Source organism: Hippocampus bargibanti, linkage group LG04, assembly GCF_051943395.1.
Source record: "Hippocampus bargibanti isolate YZ-2025 linkage group LG04, ASM5194339v1, whole genome shotgun sequence".
NCBI lineage: Eukaryota > Metazoa > Chordata > Actinopteri > Syngnathiformes > Syngnathidae > Hippocampus > Hippocampus bargibanti.
The window spans coordinates 14741886-14761966 of record NC_142737.1 but is presented as its reverse complement, the minus strand read 5'-3'; the positions used below and the strand labels follow the sequence as shown (position 1 = coordinate 14761966).

Genomic DNA, 20081 nt, shown 5'->3' with positions numbered 1-20081 from the left:
GGGTTGCTCCCAATAGAAATGTGATTCCTATTTGTTGTAAATAGCTTCTTTGCATTTCTGCTCAAAAAGCTCTATAAGTCCATATGATCTACTTCTTCTAATTTGCACTCATTGTACAGATTCAGTCGCCTTCTTTTCCTTTTCGGCTTTTCTCTTCAATGGATCAGCGAATCAGTGTCCTCCATCTTCAAAGGTTTGACCCGCATATTTGTTTTGGCCAAGCTTTTAGGTCGGATCCCCTTCCTGATACAACCCTCTGTATTTATCTGGGCTTGGGACCGGCACAAGAAGACTTATGTCCCTTTGTGGCTACATAACAAGCAACTTGCTCAGTAAAATGCTCCCAAACACAAAATGGTCATTGGCACAGCAACATTCAAAAACACGTAGTAGTAAAAGAATCTAACTGAATTTGTCAGTGAGAGTGGCAACGCAAGATTAATGCCCTCTGACTTCAACCGCAAGCGTCCAGGTTCATTGTAGATTCAGTCGCCTATTGTGGTGAAATACACAAACAAACAATCAAAAGAAACAGTATTTTCTGCTTATTTTTTCAGATAAAAGAATAGGCCTTGGCATTTGATTAGCGTCCCATAGTGATGTGGGGGCAAATTCAGCAAATAACTCACAGGAGGTGGACCAACTCTAAACAACAAATACCTCTCGCAAGCAAAACTTTCAAGGCATTATGGTTAATCTTACACTCTTCTTCTTCTTTTCCTTTCGGCTTTTCCCTTCAAGGGGTCGCCACAGCGAATCAGTAGCCTCCATCTTCAGAGGTATGCACTAACTGTGTTTAAATATAGAGCATGCACATTAAGGCTCCTCAGGGCTCGGAACGCTGCCTACAAAGCTGGCGATGAGCTGGGCCTGAGGACAGACAGGGCCAACCTGTCACGTGGCATCAGGATGGCCAATAGACAGCACTCCAGGAGGATCGCCAACCACTTCAAAGACAGCAGAGACACCAGGAACCTGTGGCGTGGGATACAGACCATCACAGACTACAAGCCTACTCCACAGACCTGCGAGAACTCCACCACTCTGCTGAACCAGCTGAACGACTTCTTCGCCCGCTTCGAGGCAGACAACAGCACTCCAGCACAGAAGACCCCACCACCTCCCAGCGAACAGGTGCTGACACTGTCCCAGGACAGCGTGGGGCGATCCCTCAGAGGGACCAACGCACGAAAAGCCCCGGGTCCCGACGGGATTCCTGGCCGTGTTCTGAGAGACTGCGCTGTGGAGCTCACAGATGTCTTCACGGACATCTTCAACACCTCTCTGAGCCAGGCTGTTGTGCCCACGTGCCTCAAAGCCACCACCATTATCCCGGTCCCGAAGAAGTCGACCCCCACCTGCCACAATGACTACCGCCCGGTCGCACTCACTCCCATCCTCATGAAGTGCTTCGAGCGGCTAGTTATGAACCACATCAAGGCTGCCCTCCCCCCCAACCATGACCCCTTCCAATTTGCATATCGGCCCAACCGCTCGACCGATGATGCCATCTCCACTGCTCTCCACACAGCGCTCACCCACCTGGAGACCAGAGACTCCTACGTCAGAATGCTGTTCATCGACTTCAGCTCAGCATTCAACACAATCTTCCCCCAACAACTCACCGATAAACTGAGCAAACTGGGTATCAGCACCTCCCTGTGCAACTGGCTGCTGGACTTCCTGACGGGGAGACCACAGGCAGTCAGAGTTGGCGACAACACTTCCAGCACCATCACGCTGAACACAGGGGCCCCCCCAGGGGTGTGTGCTGAGCCCCCTCCTCTTCACTCTGCTCACGCACGACTGCTCACCATCATCACCCAGCTCCAACCTCTTCATAAAGTTTGCGGATGACACGACTGTGGTGGGCCTCATCAACAACGACGAGGAGACAGCCTACGGGGACGAGGTCAGCCGCCTGGCCACGTGGTGCAAGGACAACAATCTCCGTCTGAATGTGGAGAAGACGAAGGAGATTGTTGTGGACTTCAGGAGAGTGCGCCCCCAGCATGCTCCACTAACCATCGACGGTGCTGCAGTGGAGAGAGTGAGCAGCACCAAGTTCCTGGGAGTGCACATATCCGAAGACCTGTCCTGGAGCCACAACACGGCATCAATGGCCAAGAGATCCCACCAGCGCCTGTACTTCCTCCGCAAGCTCAAAAGAGTTGGAGCCCCGACACCCATCACGACCTCCTTCTACCGCGGTACCATAGAGAGCATCCTGACCAGCTGTATCACCGTGTGGTACGGCGCCTGCACCGTGTCCTGCCGTAAGACTCTGCAGCGCATCGTGAGGACAGCTGAGAAGATCATCGGTGTCTCTCTCCCCCGCCTTCAGGACATCTACAACACCCGCCTCACCCGCAGAGCCATCCGGATCGCTGGCGATCCCACCCACCCCTCCCACAGCCTCTTCAGCCTGCTGTCATCGGGTCGGAGACTGCGGAGTCTCCGAGCCAAGACCAGCAGGCTCAAGGACAGTTTCTGCCACCAGGCAGTCCGGAGATTCAACTCCCTCCCAGCCCTGCCCAGCCTGCCCCTTCCCACTGCCACACTCACCGAATTCTGAGTACACGCTACATGCTGTACGATCACCCTGAACTCTATTTTTTTCTTCTTTCTCATTTTTTTCTGCAAGACCTCACTTCAACCCTTTCTTGTTGTTCGTTTTTGCATTACTACATTACGTCACTTTAGATACGTCACTTCCTCACTTTACATATGTCACTACCTCACTTTACATACGTCACTACCTCACTTTCCATACGACACTACCTCACTTTACATACAGAAATTACATGTATTGTCTGTTGTCAATTGTATGTCTTTTTTAGCCACGTTATAAGTGCCTTGCATGTCTTGCACGCTGGGTCCGAGAGGACATTAATTTCATCTGTGCTGTATGTCATGCATATTAGCATATTTGACAATAAGCTGACTTTGACTTTGACTTTGACTTTGACTTGACGTAAGAATACGTAAGTGTACATGTGCCATACATCTGCCAAGATGTGAAATATAGGTCAAATCAATTCAAGTCAGTTTTGTTGTCAAATATGCTTTATGTGCAACATACAGCACAGCGGACATTTTATCCTCTCAACCACAGTGCAAACATACATTCAATTGAAAACAGTTAAAACTAAGGCTAGTAAAACTGAATTGCATGAAAATACATAAATATAGCATGGAAAGACATAAATATAAACAAATAAAGCAATAAATAACAATCAAAAGACAACCAACTTGTGATTGTTGCAAGTTAAAGTGAGGTAGTTCATTGTTTGATAAGATGTTTTCAAGAAACATGTTACTTTGTGTTGACGTTGAAGGGTGTGGATTTGCTCAGCAAATATGGATCAGCCCTCCAGTGTTGTGCACCTTGTCTCAGGTTGATCGTCATATCAGGTGTGACCCGTTTCTTCTGGCATTTGTTGGGTTACTGATCCCGGGACACACACAATAGAATTCTTCATTGGCTACTTTATTACATGAAGTGGTTGAAAAAATGGAGAAGAAAGCTTTGGTTTTGAAGGAAATGTTGAAGGCGCATGTTCCCAAGAGAGAGAATTTGGACCCTCGAAAGTGGATGACACAGGGATCAGTTAAGACATTTGCTGATTTAGCTCTGAACAAGAAACCAGAAGACAAGATGGACAACAGCTTTGACAACAAAGAGATGTGTGAGTACACAAGAAATGCAAACAGTGTGAGCAGATGTCCGAGTTTTCCTCACTGTATGGTGGACCGAAAAATATTCGCTTTTCTCAAAAGCCGACAGTGTGCCTTATAATCAGACGCGCCTTACATGTGGATGAATCTTTGGATATTTTAGACACAGTATTTTAAATCTTGAGTAAAGCGCTTTGTATCAGCTGCATCTCCTGTGAAAGCTCTCCATATATAAAAAGCTGTATTGTATTGTATTGTATTGTATTGCATTGCATTGTATTGTATTGTATTGTATTGTATTGTATTGTATTGTATTGTATTACATACAGTACATACACGCACACATACATACATACATACATACATACATACATACATACATACATACATACATACATACATACATACATACATACATACATACATACATATTGATTTATATAGCATTGTATTGTATTGTATTGTATTGTATAGTATTCCCCTTAGCCTAGCTCTATCCAGCGGATATACAGTATATTGTAGTCTCTAGTTTCTTCATCTTATTGTGCAGTAAAACGGTTATAAAATCGGCCATTTGTTGAAGGTAAACCTTGTACTGCGAAACGGCTTATAGTGTGGAAAATGCCATTGTGGTACTAATACGGGTTGTAGACCCTACAATACAATACAATACAATACAATACAATACAATACAATACATATTTTATTTATTGGGCTCTATTTTGTGATTGTATTTTACTTATTATAGTACCTATGCTTGTTTGTGACTGTAAAGTGTCCTTGAGAGCTTTGAAAGGCGCTTAAAATATAATGTATTATTATTATATTGATTTATATACCTGTTGTGTTTATTATTTTGCTTTGTGTTGACTAATATGTGAAGCGCTTTGTTACAGCTGCATCTGTTGTGAAAGCTCTATAGAAATTATGATGTATTGTATATAGTGCTTTAACAACAGCTGAAACTGTCATATACAGGAAATAACGCAAACCCAAAGAGCCACTGCATTTGTGTAAACTAGTATTTGTGTGTTGTGCAGTACTGCAAACGGAGAAGCTGTTTATTGAAGCAGCTAAAAGCAATGATGTCGCTGCAATGAAGACACTTGGAAAGGGGTTAAATCCGAATGCAAAGAATGTGGTGAGCCCATCTCACAATAGAGTTGAAATAACATCGCGTAGAATTCCATTGTAATTTTACTCACGTGCCATCCAGCACAATAGGACTGCTCTTCACTATGCAGTCGCTGGCAAAAACAAAGAAGCGGTTGAGTTGCTTCTACGGCGCAGGGTGGAAGTGGATCAGAGAGACAAGGTGAGGTGATGTTGTGAAGTTAAGAGTAGGGATCTCAGAGTGCACAAATATAATTGTGTCATTTGAACACATTGTTTGTGTGTGGCAGTTTGGTGTGGCACCCATCCATTTAGCTGCTTGGTTTGGCAGCTTGGATATCCTGAAATTATTAGTACGGGCTGGAGCAGAACAGAAGATTGAGAATGAGGTGATTAGAAAAAGAAGATATTTTACACCCATATCCAACATTGGGGCCGATTGTTGTTTCCAAAGACAGAAGTATTTAATGGCCCCTGTCATTACGGAGATGTAGTTTCAAAACATGCCTTTTGATTTCTATTTGCAGGAAGGACTGAACATCATGCACTGTGCTGCTATCAACAATCATACTGACATTGTAGAATACATTGTCAATGACCTGCAAATGAAAGAACTGGATAAAGATGATCAGGTATTCCGTGCGATACAAGTTAGAGCTTTTTAATAGTGTAATGAATGCAAATTAAGGACAACTTCAACATTTTTCGACAATTTCGAAAATACGTATAGCTTAGTATCCAGTCCATAAGGGCAAAACACATACGCAGATGTGTAATTATTTTGTCACGTAAAATTAAGTGCGTGGTAAGAGTGTCTCAATCATTGCCTTTCAGTCAGGCCATTGCACATTTTCCATGGCAGCAGAACATGGCTGCGTGCTAATGCTACAAATGCTAATGGAGCCGGAGTACAACATGGCCACTATGAAGGCCAACAAGGTAGGTTTGCGCGTGCATGCGTGCGTGCGTGCGTTTGTTTGCGCGTGCGTGCGTTTGTTTGCGCGTGCGTGTGCTTGTTTGCGTGTGCGTGTGTTTGTTTGCGTGTGCGTGTGTGCGCTGATGTTTGTGTGTGTGCGTGTGCCCGCGCGATTGATGCTTTCATGTCTGGGTGGATCATTGCTGCACCACAGCTCAAAGTCAAAGCCACTTTGATGCAATCAGCTCTCCTCCCTCTCCCCCCTTCCCCCACCAGAATGGAGACACGCCCCTGCACTTAGCTGCCAGGAACGGCCACTTGGATGTTGTCCAACTACTGCTGCACAGTTTTGATACCCGGGATGAAATTAATATGGTACACCATCATACAAAACACCTTTTCTATCCCAGTTTGTAACTTTGTGGTCTCAGTTGATAATCCATTTGAGGTTGGCGGGCTATTGAAGGAAAATCCATTGACAAATCTGTGCTTTCGTTTTGAATCATCAGCCCGTTTGCAACTTTCAGAATTGCAATGACTAAACTGTACAACTGAAATAACCAAAAACTGGGATTTGCATTTACTGTAGTTTTTATCCAGCCCGGCCAAATTTGACCCATTCGCTCTTTCATGCCATTCACTAACGTACGTATTTGGGAATTGAAAATATGACGTAGAGCGCCATTCCGAAATTTGTTAGGGCTTTGTTGTTTCATGCTTGGGTGCCGATAAAGCGCTGGCCATGGCCTCTGACAATGTTTTTTTTTCTTTTCCACAAGGGGTCAGCATTTCCCTTCTTTCCATGTTAGCGGTTTGTTCCAGCTTCAGCTGTTGTTAGAGCGATATATAAACCAATATGTATGTATTACATTCTATATTGGACATCTGCCCTCATTTCAAGCTCAGATAACTCCAGACCCATATAATTTAGGAATTATTTTTTTACTGATGAATGACGAGAGTGTACGTTTTCTAACGCTGGACTGAATGTTTATGTATTCCGAAAACTCAATATTCTTTGGTTCCTGGAATTCAAGTGGAAATGACAAAAACCCTGGCACTGGAGCGGACACATTTTTGCACGTCTGGCAGTGAATGAGTTAATCGCTTTAAATACACATAAATGAAAAATAAATTGTAATTAAAATATCCACGTTACCAGAAAAAAAACAAAATCTGAAGTTCAGCCTCAGTTTGTCATTGTTGTACATTCTTTGTGTGTCAGGACGGCGAGACCGCTCTGTACCAAGCTGCCGAGAACGCTCAGGAACAGTGCGTCCTGGCTTTACTGGAAGCCGGCTGCAACCCCGACATCCAAACAGCAGTACAGTTACACACTCAAAACACTTAAATCACTGCACGGGTGACATGTTTTTCATGATGCCATATAGTAAGGGAGAGGCTAACTTTTTGCGCTACATATCATTTTGTCAAATGCTTTGAAAAAAAAATCCTCTCTTGTAGACCAAATGCAGTGCCCTTCATCCAGTTTCAGAGCAAGGAGACACATCTCTTGTCCAACTTCTCCTAGAATATAAAGCCCACACGGATTTTGAGAATGAGGTGAGTAAACGGATTATATGCATTCTCGCTTCTTTGCAAGTGAATGCCATTATCAACCGATAAGTCATACATGCTCAAGGACTTGGAGGTTCCTCTTCACCTGGCAGTGAAGAACAGCCACCTTCCTGTCATCCATTTTCTATTGGAGGCAGGATGCAACTTTAATGTCACTGATAAGGTAAAATGTAATGACTGACATAGAGGATTTGTTTTTAAAAAAATGCTTACAAGAACATTCTTTGTAAACTGTCTTGTGTTAGAGGTCTCAGACGGTCTTGCATCTTGCTGCTGAACTGGCAAGAATCGATGTGGTGGAAATGCTACTGAAGGTTGGAGTGGATTTGACACTCGAAGATCGGGTAAGAATTGAAATAATACGGCGTCCTAGGGCACACACCTTAGTGGCCTTCACCTCAAGTCTCTTTCCCAGAAATGCGTGGAAACGGCGCATGTATGTCATTTACTCACACGCATGGTGAGCTAATTTGATTTCTACGTCAACACGCTTTATTGACCAAACCAGGAGCAGCTATAACAGATATAACAGTCTTTCATGTAAATCAAAGTGTCTTACTCTCACTCTTATCGACGACGCAATATTAACTCATTCACTGCCATTCCTGAATTTATTTATTTAAAAATGACCCCAAAAAAACTTGCACTGGAGTGGACACAATTTTGCACATCGTCTGGCAGTGAATGAGTTAAAAAAGACAATGTCACCATATGTGAAGACAGACAACGATTTTTATGATTTCATTTAGTTTGAACCCTTTCAGGGATGGTGGTAACTACAGTGGACAGATGATCATGTTATCAGGTTATAGGGTACATGAAAGGGTTCCCACTCGTATCCTCCTCAACACATTGCATTACAATTTTTGTTTTAACTAAGCATCCTTAAGTATGCCAACAAATTGTTTTACAAGAATGTAATATTTATAATTACTTCATACGCATTAATGATATCATCCCAGTAATTGTCTGGCACTCAAATCAATTGAGTAAATAATCACCTGCTACAGCCACTGTAGAGTACAAATGTGGTACAATAGTAAAAATCTTCAGAGTGGAAGCTTATGGCAACAAATGAGGAACATCACATCTGGTGGGTGTGTTCCCCAAACTTTATTGTGTAAAGACACTCATTCTATCAAAAAAAAAACTTGCCATCTAATGGCTAATCATTTTGTTGTTCTCCCCGTTTCTGTATTTTGCTGGTATTGATTAACTCATTCACTGACATTCACAAATTTATTTGGGAATTGACAATATGACATAGAGCGCCATTCTCAAATCTATTCGGGTTTTGTTTTTTCATGCTTGGGTGCTGACAAAGCGCTGGCCGTGGCCTCTGGCAATGTTTTTTCTTTTCCAAAAAGGGACAGCAATTCCCTTTTATCCATTTTTGCGCTTTGTTCCAGCTTCAGCTGTTGTTAAAGCGCGATTTACTGTAAACCTATATGTATGTATTGCAGTGTATTTTGGGCAGCCCCCTCATTTCAAGCTCATATAAGTCCAGACCCATATAATTTGGGAATTAACTTTTTTTTCTAATGGAAATTTGAGTGACAATGACAGAAACCCTGGCACCGGAGTGGACACATTTTTTTTGCACGTCTAGCAGTGAATGAGTTCAGAAAGATATATTTGTAATGATTTAATTATTCATAATTTTCTGGAAAACAGTCCCCCTTATATCTCACGGCACATTTGTGCACCCTGGTTGGGAATTGCTGTCTTATACAGTAGTTTAATGGTCACATCCTCCAATCAATATAAAAACTACAAATTAACTTTAAGTCAGTGATCATTCTGACACTTTCCGATATTCATTAGTTGAGGAATATCCTCCAAGGTGGTGTTGATGTTTGGATGCATCTGATTTGGTGCTCGTTTTGGAGCAGCAGGGAAAGACAGCACTCGGCGTGGCGGCCAGAGCAGACGAAGTGATTATTGTGGACATGATCATCAAGGCAGAAAGATATAAAGCATGGAAGGAAGTAAGATTTTTTTTTGTCTCTGATTACATTTCAGGTGAATTGCACTTCTGAATGGAAAACTGGTTTCATTTAAAGGACAACCGACGCCTCTGGACAAGTTGTGTCCATAATTTGTAAAATCACTTTAAATGACTTCTACTGAGCGTATTTTACAAAGATTCCACAGCATATAGCTATATTTTACGTTTTAAGACTCACGCTGAATATTCAGGAAGTCTTGTTTTTGAGTTGATGACGATGCCTGACGTGACGTCACATCTGGAAGCCCCCTGAGCGAGAAAGCGACACACAATGCATTTTGGGTACTTTGTTTGGTCTGAAAACTTCGTGTTGATGGCGAAATTAGAAGGAAAACACATAAATAATGCGATGGTGAATCGTTGTGTGTTGCACCAAGACTACTATTTGATACTAGTTGACACAAATTCCCAGCAGACAAATCAGCCCATTTCCAACGGAGCTTGGGCGCCATCTTGTGCATTTGCTGGGACGCTACATTGGAGTCCTGACAGCTTGAATTGATACGCAAGTACTTCTTTAATCGATTGCAAACATTTATGCTTTCCTCTCCAAAACGATTTGAATCACATTCATAACTGGATGAGTAACAAGAAAGCATCTTCTCCAAATCTGAAGCCATTGTTTTGATTCTAGAGCAAGGCAAGACGTCCTGGCGTGACGTCACGAACAAGGGGGCGGGACCTTCTGAAACTCGCCATTTCAGAGGTCATTTTGAAGTAGTTTTTGGACACTTTAAGTCATTTTTATTGGTGTTTTGCATTTGACTAAAAATATCAGCCTGTGTGTTTTGGGTATTTTAGATGCTATAAAACCTTTTTCCGATGTCAGTTAGGAAACAAAAACATGGTGTCGCTTGCCCTTTAATATATCAATGATTTTCAAATGTAACATATTGCAAATGTTTTTTCCTTGTGTCTTCCAAAGCTGGTAAGTACTTCATCAACCCACTGACAGGATTTAATAACTCCCTCCAGGCCCATCCAGAGTGTCATGAGAGTGTTCATAGCAAGTATCCGCTATCATTCAAACTGGACCACCGCAATGAGACCAAGCAGCTTCGCTCGATGACCTGGCACCTGGCCTACGAGCTCCTAAAGCCAAGAGACTGGAAACGTCTTGCTGAACACTGGGGATTCACTGAAGAACAAGTGATGGCCATCGAAAGGCAGTGGACGGGTAGCCCTGATTTTATTCCAATTCAATTCTAAAATAGAGATGCCTCTGAGATTACAGTTACACCATTTTCTTCTGGAGGGGGAAAAAATATGCCTCTGACCTATTTATACTGCACATGACAAAGGATAAATGTCGTGGAGTCAATATTATTATTATTATTGTGGGAAGACAAAGAATACAATTTGTGCTTGTTCACAGGTCAACACAGCTATAAAGAACATGGCAACAGGATGCTGCTGATCTGGCTCCATGGAGAGGAACTGGCAGGCGCAAGTCCTTTGATAGAACTCCATCAAGCCCTTGTCCACACAGGAAATAGCAGAGCTGCAGGTATTTTATTTTGAAATATTTTAAGTGGATTTACAGCGAAAAATCCAAATAGTTTAAGTGTTGTCACATTTTTTTTACCTGTCTTATAGAAAAGATTCGGATGGAGTCAGATAATGTCCACAGTAAGAGCTGCCAAGTATCATGATTGAGGGTTTGACACGCAACATTGTTTAATCACTTTCAAGACACACTTATACAGACATGTAGCACTAAAATAATTTATTATGTTAAAAGAAAGCACCAGGTCATATACAAACAACAGAGCTTTGGTTTGATGTTCAATGACACAATAAAAAGAACAATATGTCTTTATACATGCACCTGTTTCTAAATATTCAAGTAAACATTAAGTTCAATAAAACTCCATTTTGAAAACTGTACCTTAAAAAAATGTGTGGATGCCACCATACTTGTCAGTGAGGTTCTCAAGAATGATTGTTCAATTTCCCTTCATCTCAAAATAAAAACGAGTAAAAGCGACATCCACAATAAGAATCACAGTTGTTGCATAGTAGGTAAAACTTCATCTATTCAATAAGGTGTGGGTGTTGTAATTAGTCGACTACTTTGATAGATTGTACATTACACGTGTTGGTGTTTGTTCTGGAGGAAGTCTTCACAACAGTGGGTGTGCGAGAACCCTGTTGGCAGGGGCGAACGGATTTGGTGTGCTGTGAGAAGAGAAAATCGTTTGGGAATGACACATGAGATTCCAACATGAATGGAGAAATGCTTCATATTGTTCAGCTTCCGTACCTGTGCAATTGGTTGATGGCGTTCTACCACAATGGAGGTCATGGGCGGAGTCATACCCATCACCTGGAGGTTGCTGCGTACGCTCTTACCAGCAATTGGTTTGGCCGTGATGCGAGCCGTGATAGTTTTTGCCGGTTTCTGTTGGCCAGCTGTGACTGTACGCCCAGATCCCTAAAGAGACAATTTGCATTTAGTGATGCCATGACTGCACCGAGGCGATGGTTCAAGTCTGTGCAATAAAACAATATTACTGACAAACCCAACAGTTTTTTCCATGGGACGTTTTTCATAATTTTTGCAAACAAAAGGAGCCAGCATGCACGGCAGAACGTGAAGCACTTTTAAGTACCTTATTTTCTGAAATATAAGGCGCACCTTCTACAAATGACATATTTACAAACCTTTTCCATACATAAGGTGCAACGCATTATAAAAGGCACCTTCAATTAAATACATTTTAAAACGTTTTGTAGACATAAAGCATTATTAAGTATTATGAGGTGCAAGGTCAGCTTTTGAAAAAAAAATAGTCTTAGGTGCGCCTTATAGTGCAGAAAATACTGTAATTAAATCATTCACTGCCAGACGTGCAAAATTGTGTCCACTCCAGTGCCAGGGTTTTTGTCATATTCACTCAAATTGCAGGACCCAAAATATATGCAGTGTAAGTTAATTTTGGCCTCAGGGTACACCCTTGAGTGGTTGCCAGCCTATCATAATTAGTTCAGAGAATAGGTTGCATTATGATGCTACTTTGGGAGAAAATTAAATCTCTGAAAAAAATCATCATTTTTTTATTAACTCATTCACTGCCAGACATGTGCAAAAATGTGTCCACTCCAGTGCCGGTTTTTTTGTCATTGTCACTCAAATTCCAGGACCCACATAATTTTGTGTTTTACGACCACATGAATATTCAATGCAGCAGAAGAAACAGTCTCTTCTTTCATCAGGAAAAAAATAGTTAATTCCTAAATTACATGGGTCTGGAGTTATCGGAGCATGAAATGGGGCGGCTGTACAAAATACAATACAAAACATTGATTTATATAGCACTTTAACAACCGCTGAAGCTGAAATCTGCCACAGGGTGAAAAGGCACACCTGTTTGTGGAAACCAGTGCTGCCCCCTTGTGGGATTGAACTGTGACCTGCTGAAGGGGTAGCGAGGACTTCACCGGTGTACCACACTCCCATCTGAAGAAAAGGAGTTCAAGGTGATGTTATAAGGTTGAGAAAAGATTGAACAAATACGACATTTCTGCCATACCCTGCTGTCGTCTTCGTGGGGCCCAGGAGACTCAGGATGGTCAAAGTGAACCGGGCTACCAATAGGACCTTGAGCCATTGTTGCCGAGCCAGGCTCATCCCAAGGTGGTGGGGAGTCTTCAGAGAATAAAATAGAGACTGAAAACTCAAAACGGCAAAATATCCATCTCCTACTCAATAACTACATTTCTACCAATCGTATTTTGCATGACACTCGAACGTATTCAAATAATGGAAAATTATTTTGAGCAAATATGACAAAATTTAGAATATTCTAAAAACACATCATTGCCTCCTCCTAACTGTATTTAAGTAAATGGAGAGCACTTTTAAGAAAACTGCAAACCCTCCCATATGTTTGTTTGTTTTTTTTTTCTCCAATAAAAAAAATCAATTGTCCGATGACAAATGATTCTTTAATACGACATTCAAATTTGAGTTTGCAATTGTCATTTGTCAACTATTTCAACAAAGTGTACTAGTATTACATGTGCTGGTGTGCATTCCGGACAGAGGCCAGCCTCCAGTGGTGCAGGGAGCCTGTTGAGAGGAGCGAGGGTATTTGGAGGCGGTTGCCTGACCAAGAGTTTGCTGGTAGGAAAGAAACAAAGTAAAAATTATTCAGATTTTATACACACCATCAATATTGTTAAAGATAAAGTGAGAAAAGCAAATGAATGAAAATGAACTCATGACAATGATACATTTCACCAACTAAATGACAAGTAATTCATAGGAACCTTTGGGACTATCATAACACAGTTCTGCTGAGAGAGTTAGTGATCACTGCGGGTTTGTTTTCATTGAACAAAAGGGTCCCAACTGCCGTTTCCACTCTCAACTTACCTGTGTGAGAGGATGGTGGTAGTCTACAGAAGTGGAGCTCATAGGTGCAGCCACACTCATAGAGTCTAAATTGCTGCGTATACTCTTGCCAACATGCTGCGTGGAGCTGCGAGCTGTCAAACTTTTTGGAGGTTTTTGTTGGCTGGCTATCACCACACCACCACTGGCCTGTTAAAACGATGGAAGTATTTAGATGGAGGGGGAATGTGCAAAGCCTTTCTTTGAGACAAATGTACTCGATGTTATAATGTTGAAAATCATTTTATTACTACTTTTGGTTCTAAAATTGGGTTTCAGAAGAGTAACTGAGAAAAACGATGACTCTGTGTTACCCACCTGTTTGTGGAAGCCAGGGCCTGCCTCGTGTGGGAATAAGCTGTGCCCAGATCCAGCATACCCGGGTGCAGTGTGCCCAGGTGCGGTGTGCCCGTATCCAGCATGCCCGTTTCCAGCCTTCCCCGTTGTGGCATGCCCATATCCGGCATGCCCGTATCCAGCGTGCCCGTATCCGGCGTGCCCGGATCCAACGTGCCCAGTTGCGGCATGCCCGTATCCGCCGTGCCCGGATGTGGGATGCCCTAATCCAGTGTGCCCGGGTGCAGCAGGCCCAGTTGCGGCGTGCATGGATGCGGCATGCCCGGATCCAGCGTGCCCGTATCCGGTGTGGCCGGATCCAGCATGCCCCGGTGCTGCATGCCCAGGTGCTGTATGCCCGGTAGGGGCGAGGCCAACTGAAGCAAGCCGTGATGCAGGATGCCTTCCTGCTGCCCCTTTGGCTGCAGAGTGCCCACCTGCAGTGTGTGCAGTTGAAGTCGATGGAGAGAATTCTGTTTGTGGCCTTGGTGCTCCCAAACCCATCTGAGGAAAAGGAATGGAAGTGATGGCATATCGATCAATCCTAAACATTTTCAGAAGTCAGTAGAATAAACATTTAACATGTCTGACCAATGCAAACTATGGTACAGATAAAAGTCTTAAAGTCCTAATTCACATGAATTTAATCTAAAAATCAAAGCAAAACACGATGACATTTACAATTGGGTTACTGTATGTTAATTCAAATTGCTTTAAACAATGTCGTTGTTCCCTTCAAAACCTCAGGTGCCTTACCCTGTTGTTGCTGTCAGCATGGTGGGGAGGAGATCTTGGACGGTCAAAATGCGAGGGGCTACGGGCAGGACGTGGCTGGACCTGCGCCGATGCAGAACCATCAGGATGATGATCATTATCATCATCATCATCATTATTATTAGGAGGTAAGTTGAGATCTGTTAGTGAGCAAAAGTAGACATTTAGACAGTTAACTCATACACTGCCAGACGTGGAAAAATATGTCCACTCCAGTGGCAGGGTTTTTGTCATTGACACTCGAATTCCAGGACCCACAGAATATTGAGTTTTAGGACTACATAAACATTCAGTATTGCGTTAGAAACCTTAGACTATCTTCTTTCATCAGAAAAAAAGATGTATTTCCTAAATTATATAGGTCTGGAGTTATATGAGCTTGAAATGGGGGCGGCTGTCCAAAATTCAATGCCATACATATTGGTTTATACTACAGTATATAGCGCTAACATGGAAAGAAGAGAAATTTCCTTGTGGAAAACAAAAAACATTGCCAGAGTTCATGGCCAGCGCTTTATCGGCACCCAAGCATGAAAAAAACAAAACCCGAACAAATTCGGGAATGGCGCCCTATTGTCATATTTTCAATTCCTGAGTACAGTTGTGAATGAGTGAATATATAATGCAGTACAGTATTGCTGTGTGGGAATTAGACTGAAACATATTTTATTCATAAAACATTTAAACATCTTTAACCAAAACCAAGCAAAAATGCACCACAATACATCCTACTCGCCATCTGTGACATTTTCTTATTCTTTGCAATGTGCATCAAATACTGTCAGAATCAGAAAACCTTTAATCGTCCCACAATGGGGACATTTGCAGTCCACAGCAGAAATTTGAAAAGGGATGGGTTGGGGTGAAAGGATAGAAAAACAAGATATTCTAAACATAGTAAAAATGTCAGCAGACTGAGATATATACTGTAAATGTGCAAAACCGTTTCATAAAAAAACCGCACATAGTGCAAGTATCAAGAAAAGGTATATTGGCATACCATATTCACCCGGGTCCGCGGGTGCTCCGTCTGTGGGATTAAATAAGTGGAGTGTCTCCATGTTGAGAGCGCAAACCCCCCTCATGAGCGCTTTCCTCATACACACTTCTCTGCGTTCTCGCTCAACTTGCAGTCTCTGGATCTCGGCCTGTGCCTTATCAAGAGCCTCGTTGTGTTCTGAGGTCAACTAAATAAAGGGAGAATGGTTTCAGTTATCTGGTTCGACCAACATGAAGTAGCGTTAAGATCCTTAACATAATGATCTACCTCGACATTCGTCAAGTGCAATTAATTAATCTACAGTACTTAAGAAATGTCACCATGACCAAAGTACTACTATCCATAGCCCATACTTACCGTCCGAATCTGTGCCTCGTAATTTTCCGAAAGCTGGGTGCACACTTCCTCTGCCTTTGCGCGACATGCCTGCTCTATCCTGATCTTCCACTCTTTTTGAGTGAAGCAGTGCCATGCTAACAACATCTTCCTTTTCAAACGCATATTGTAGTGCTGCCGTGCCGTCTTGAAAGCTTGGGCCTGAAAAGGAATCCACAGGACAGCAAACAAACGATTCAAAATTTTCATCACAACCATATTTCATTTTTAGTTTTATCGAACAACGTGAATGAGGTCACCAAAACAAATACTCCCAACATTATTCAGATTGGTCTGTGTAAGCTCTCAGTCTTACAGGAGTGATCCATCGATGAAAAGGTTTCTTCAGCCATCATGTATGTAAAAAGCTAAATCCTTCATTAAACCGATATGGTGGGATGAGGTTCAATTTGGATCGTTCGTATAGCCTGCTTAGGCAACATAGGTTGGGCAACATTAGTAATGCTGATGAGGTGATACCAGAGGGAGTGGGGCAATCAGGCCAGTCGTTAGTCAGGAAGGTAGGAACAATCGGTGGGGCTTCAGGGAGTGGTCCTCTGCTCCCCCCACCCTGAGAGTAGGGACCTATCATAGCAGTGTCCGGTGCCGCCATGTCTGGACATTAGGGATATATATATTTAGGGCCGATACTACCACTAAGACTTAGTTCGCTGAAGAAGCATCTTGGATAAGAAGTGAAACGTCCGACACCTTCAAAAAGTACAGATGACCGCTGAAGAAACCTTTTCATCGATTATTCAGATTGATTTTTCTGTACAGTATTTAAATCTGCTCAGTATTAAATATGGATAAAGTAAGAAAAGGAAGACAATTGTGAATATTTCCTGTTTTGGCCCTGCGTGGACATGGATTAAAAGTCATCTTGAATGTATTCATGCAAAATTAATTTTCAACTCATCAATATACATCATGAACATGGATGAGATTGAAGGAGAGGAAACCAGTTTTGACCCCATTTCTATTCAGTGAAATGTTCCATTTGAAAATGACTTGTACACAAAAAAGTGTGAATGCTGTGGACAAAAAAAATACATTGAAAAGAAATTTATAGTAATGGTGACATAGAGTAAGTCTGTTTACCTCCTCTTTGGCGTCGATGTGCTGAAGTCTCCATTGGGTGAAGGCTTTCATCTTTTCAAGCTTCTGTTTTTGTCTGCTCAACACCACACCCAAATTTCTAATCATCTAGAAGAAGAGACAGTATGGAACAATAAGACCAAACAAAGCTGTTGCTCTTCATCTTTATCATACAAACAAGGAAAAGGATGCAGGTTTGCAAAAAAGAAGCCATTATGGTAGAATGTTATCATATGCAATGCTCAGTGTAGTCACCTCGTCCTTTCTCTTGTTGGAAGTATCATACGTGTGTATCATTTCCTTTAGGCTGTCCATCTCACCCTTCAAGTTGTCTTTTTGGCCTAAATGAATCTCCCTCTCCCTCTGCAACTCTCGCTTGTGTTGATCTACAAAGGCCACCCTCCACTTCCTCAGCTCCCTCAGCACATTGGTCTGATTGACACAGAACAGGAGGAAAGAGTATATGTCAGTTGTAAGGAAATTCTGTCAATGGCGACGCTAGAGTGTCTTTAGTAGTCTTGCAGTGAATCGGGTATGCTTCAAGTCTTGCCTGATAGATTATTTATTTTTGATAAACACAATTTTTCTTCCATTTTTTTTAAAAAACAGGTATTTTTGGGTAATGGATCTCTCTTAACTATCCACGGATGTGATATTGAGTGTGTATAGTGGTTTATCGATACAGTATGTACACTAATGCCACTGATTGACTGTCGACCAGTACAGGGTTTACCCTCTATAAATGGAATGGCCAAGCTATTTACTAGAAGGATCTATCTATCTATATATATATATATATATATATATATATATATATATATATATATATATATATATATATATATATATATATATATATATATCCTGTAACTAATTTACATTTACTTTACATAACTTTGTATGGGGGGTGGTGTGTAAACATCTTGGTTGTTGAAAAGAAATGTTGACTTTGAAGGGTCCACTGGATTAAAAAAAACAATCACTTCTGAAATGACCTTCACAAATTGTATGAATGCATCGCAACAATGCATTCTGAGACCCATTTGGAAGGAAGAAAAGGAGCAAGCTGTGTCTCAAAACTGACCTTCAGTTTTTGGGTCCAAGTGTCAAGAATGTTTTCCATTTTGCTAATTTTCTCGTCTGAAATGAAAAGCTCCACTTCGGTGCACCCAGTGTACCCTTGGTTGTTTGGCTGCGCACTCTCAAAAGCATCCTGTAGCCTGTCTGGGCTTTCGAAACCTCTGGTAGTACTGATCCTGGTCTTCTCTATCAGCCAAATCAAACAAAAACAGAACAGTCAAATGCTAATATCCCGTCGCAATAGGTAAAAGTCCAATGAGTGAAACTCGTGCTAGTGGGTGAAAGACGACAGTGCAATACCTGCTACTTGTAAATTCATCTGTGAATTGAGATCCTCTGAAGACAAACGTGAGACATCTCTCCCCACCAGGCCAGCAACAGCCGCAGCCTGAAATCTTGGCGAAGCCACTGCACTTTGTAGCAGCTCCTCATATTCATCCTGTTGAAGCACAGAACAGAGAATCGACTGATTGCTATTTCCGTGTTTAATTTGTTTTCATGCCTACTGAAATGTGAATTCTCATTAATAAAAAAAAATATTAGAATACATAGCTGTTTTACATGAAGCTCAGGGGAGGCAGAGTTGCTACGGTATGTTGATTCCGTAGGCAACACTGGGACGCTGGCCTCTTCATCTGAAGACATCTAAACGGAAAAGTAAGCCGCAGGAGGAGGATAACTTCATCATTCTGGTAAACCTGTGCCGTAAATAGCAGTCAAATATGACTGCTATTTAGTAGCTTTAGTAGCTTATTTCAGAGTGAGGATCAAAATGACTATGATCTATTCAATCATCAAGAAAGGGGAAGAAGAAAATAAGATGACTAACAGTACAAAAACTTAACACAAAGTGAAATGAACGCTCATTAATTACTTGTATTCAAAGTGCCACAAATCTTGTGGTTTATTGTTTCCCGGACTCGCTGTTCAGTCTTGACAACGCAACGTACCCGAAGAGAGGGAAATAAATGAATATTTGCGCTTTCATTATGGCGAACCAATATGTATAAAGGATAAGAGAATATTTCCGAGTTTTACCTCCTGGTTCTCCCGTCCGTTGATACACGCTTGCTAAGTCGTTTGAAATCGAGCGACTCCTCAATAACAGAATATGTGATTGGGCTGTCTTGGATCAAAGCTCAATACGCGTACCTCTGATTGGTTGCATTGTTTCCTGGTAACGATAAGCGGAAATACGCTTGCGGAGCTCAAATCCGTCAGACGTGTCCTGTTTGGGGCAGGCGCTCCTTCGTGCATTGTACAACAGTATGTACTATAATTGTAAAACAAAACAAAAACAGATAGGAGCGTTTATTGTCCCCGCAGCCACTAAATGAATTACACTCAAAGGAAATATTTGACCTCGAATTTTTATATATACTTCACTAGTGCGCCTATTAACAAATATCGCCCACAAGATTGGGAAATAGGCATAATTGGATCTGAAATTGGGAAAGGGGAGAACACGTATACTGAATACTTGACGATTTACACTTGAGAATAGGGGGAAACCAAAACACGCCTTGGCTCCTTTTGTAAAAACAAAAACACACACAAACTACACAGGAACGGAGGGACCCAGATTCAAAGACACGACCTCTGAACTGTGAAGCACTATGAGACATGCTCATAAGTCGATCACACTGTTTCACAACTGGCGAGTCGTGGATTTCATCGCTGGACCTTCAGTAGTGCGACGTCTTAATCAATCCACAGCTGTGAGTGTGAT

The 20081-nt window shown here is 42.0% G+C and overlaps 3 protein-coding genes across 6 annotated transcripts in view; 1 reads left to right on the top strand and 2 right to left on the bottom strand.

Annotated features, from left to right (window-relative positions):
* The first annotated feature begins 3421 nt into the window (after positions 1–3421).
* ankdd1b (ankyrin repeat and death domain containing 1B) lies at positions 3422–14905 on the top strand. Of its 3 annotated transcripts, XR_016114692.1 has the most exons (17): positions 3422–3689; positions 4719–4819; positions 4895–4993; positions 5082–5180; positions 5319–5423; positions 5626–5730; positions 5984–6082; positions 6933–7031; positions 7172–7270; positions 7350–7448; positions 7531–7629; positions 9178–9273; positions 10269–10470; positions 10669–10800; positions 10890–10922; positions 12646–12773; positions 14773–14905. XR_016114692.1 is itself a non-coding variant. In XM_088994235.1 (15 exons), exons 1-15 carry the CDS (start codon positions 3515–3517, stop codon positions 10943–10945), a joined length of 1665 nt encoding a protein of 554 aa, XP_088850361.1. In that variant the 5' UTR covers positions 3422–3514; the 3' UTR covers positions 10946–11330. The 3 variants fall into 3 exon arrangements, 1 of the variants encoding a protein (XP_088850361.1); XR_016114693.1 differs by lacking the exon at positions 10890–10922; XM_088994235.1 differs by lacking the exons at positions 12646–12773; positions 14773–14905 and having other exon boundaries at positions 10890–11330.
* LOC148899157 (ladderlectin-like) overlaps positions 5455–20081 on the bottom strand; it is a 256335-nt gene continuing 241708 nt past the window's right edge. The window contains exon 8 of the transcript XR_016114694.1: positions 5455–5468. The gene's annotated coding sequence lies outside the window, so the exon portion shown is untranslated. The remainder of the gene's footprint in view (positions 5469–20081) is intronic.
* poc5 (POC5 centriolar protein homolog (Chlamydomonas)) lies at positions 11336–19435 on the bottom strand. Of its 2 annotated transcripts, XM_088994234.1 has the most exons (16): positions 19391–19435; positions 18914–18997; positions 18653–18791; positions 18357–18538; positions 17528–17704; positions 17276–17380; positions 16157–16336; positions 15800–15986; positions 14782–14939; positions 14008–14529; positions 13672–13839; positions 13314–13416; positions 12827–12942; positions 12661–12753; positions 11557–11727; positions 11336–11471 (listed from the first exon to the last, which is right to left on the bottom strand). In XM_088994234.1, exons 2-16 carry the CDS (start codon positions 18995–18997, stop codon positions 11355–11357), a joined length of 2502 nt encoding a protein of 833 aa, XP_088850360.1. In that variant the 5' UTR covers positions 19391–19435; the 3' UTR covers positions 11336–11354. The 2 variants fall into 2 exon arrangements, with proteins under 2 accessions (XP_088850360.1, XP_088850359.1); XM_088994233.1 differs by having other exon boundaries at positions 11345–11727.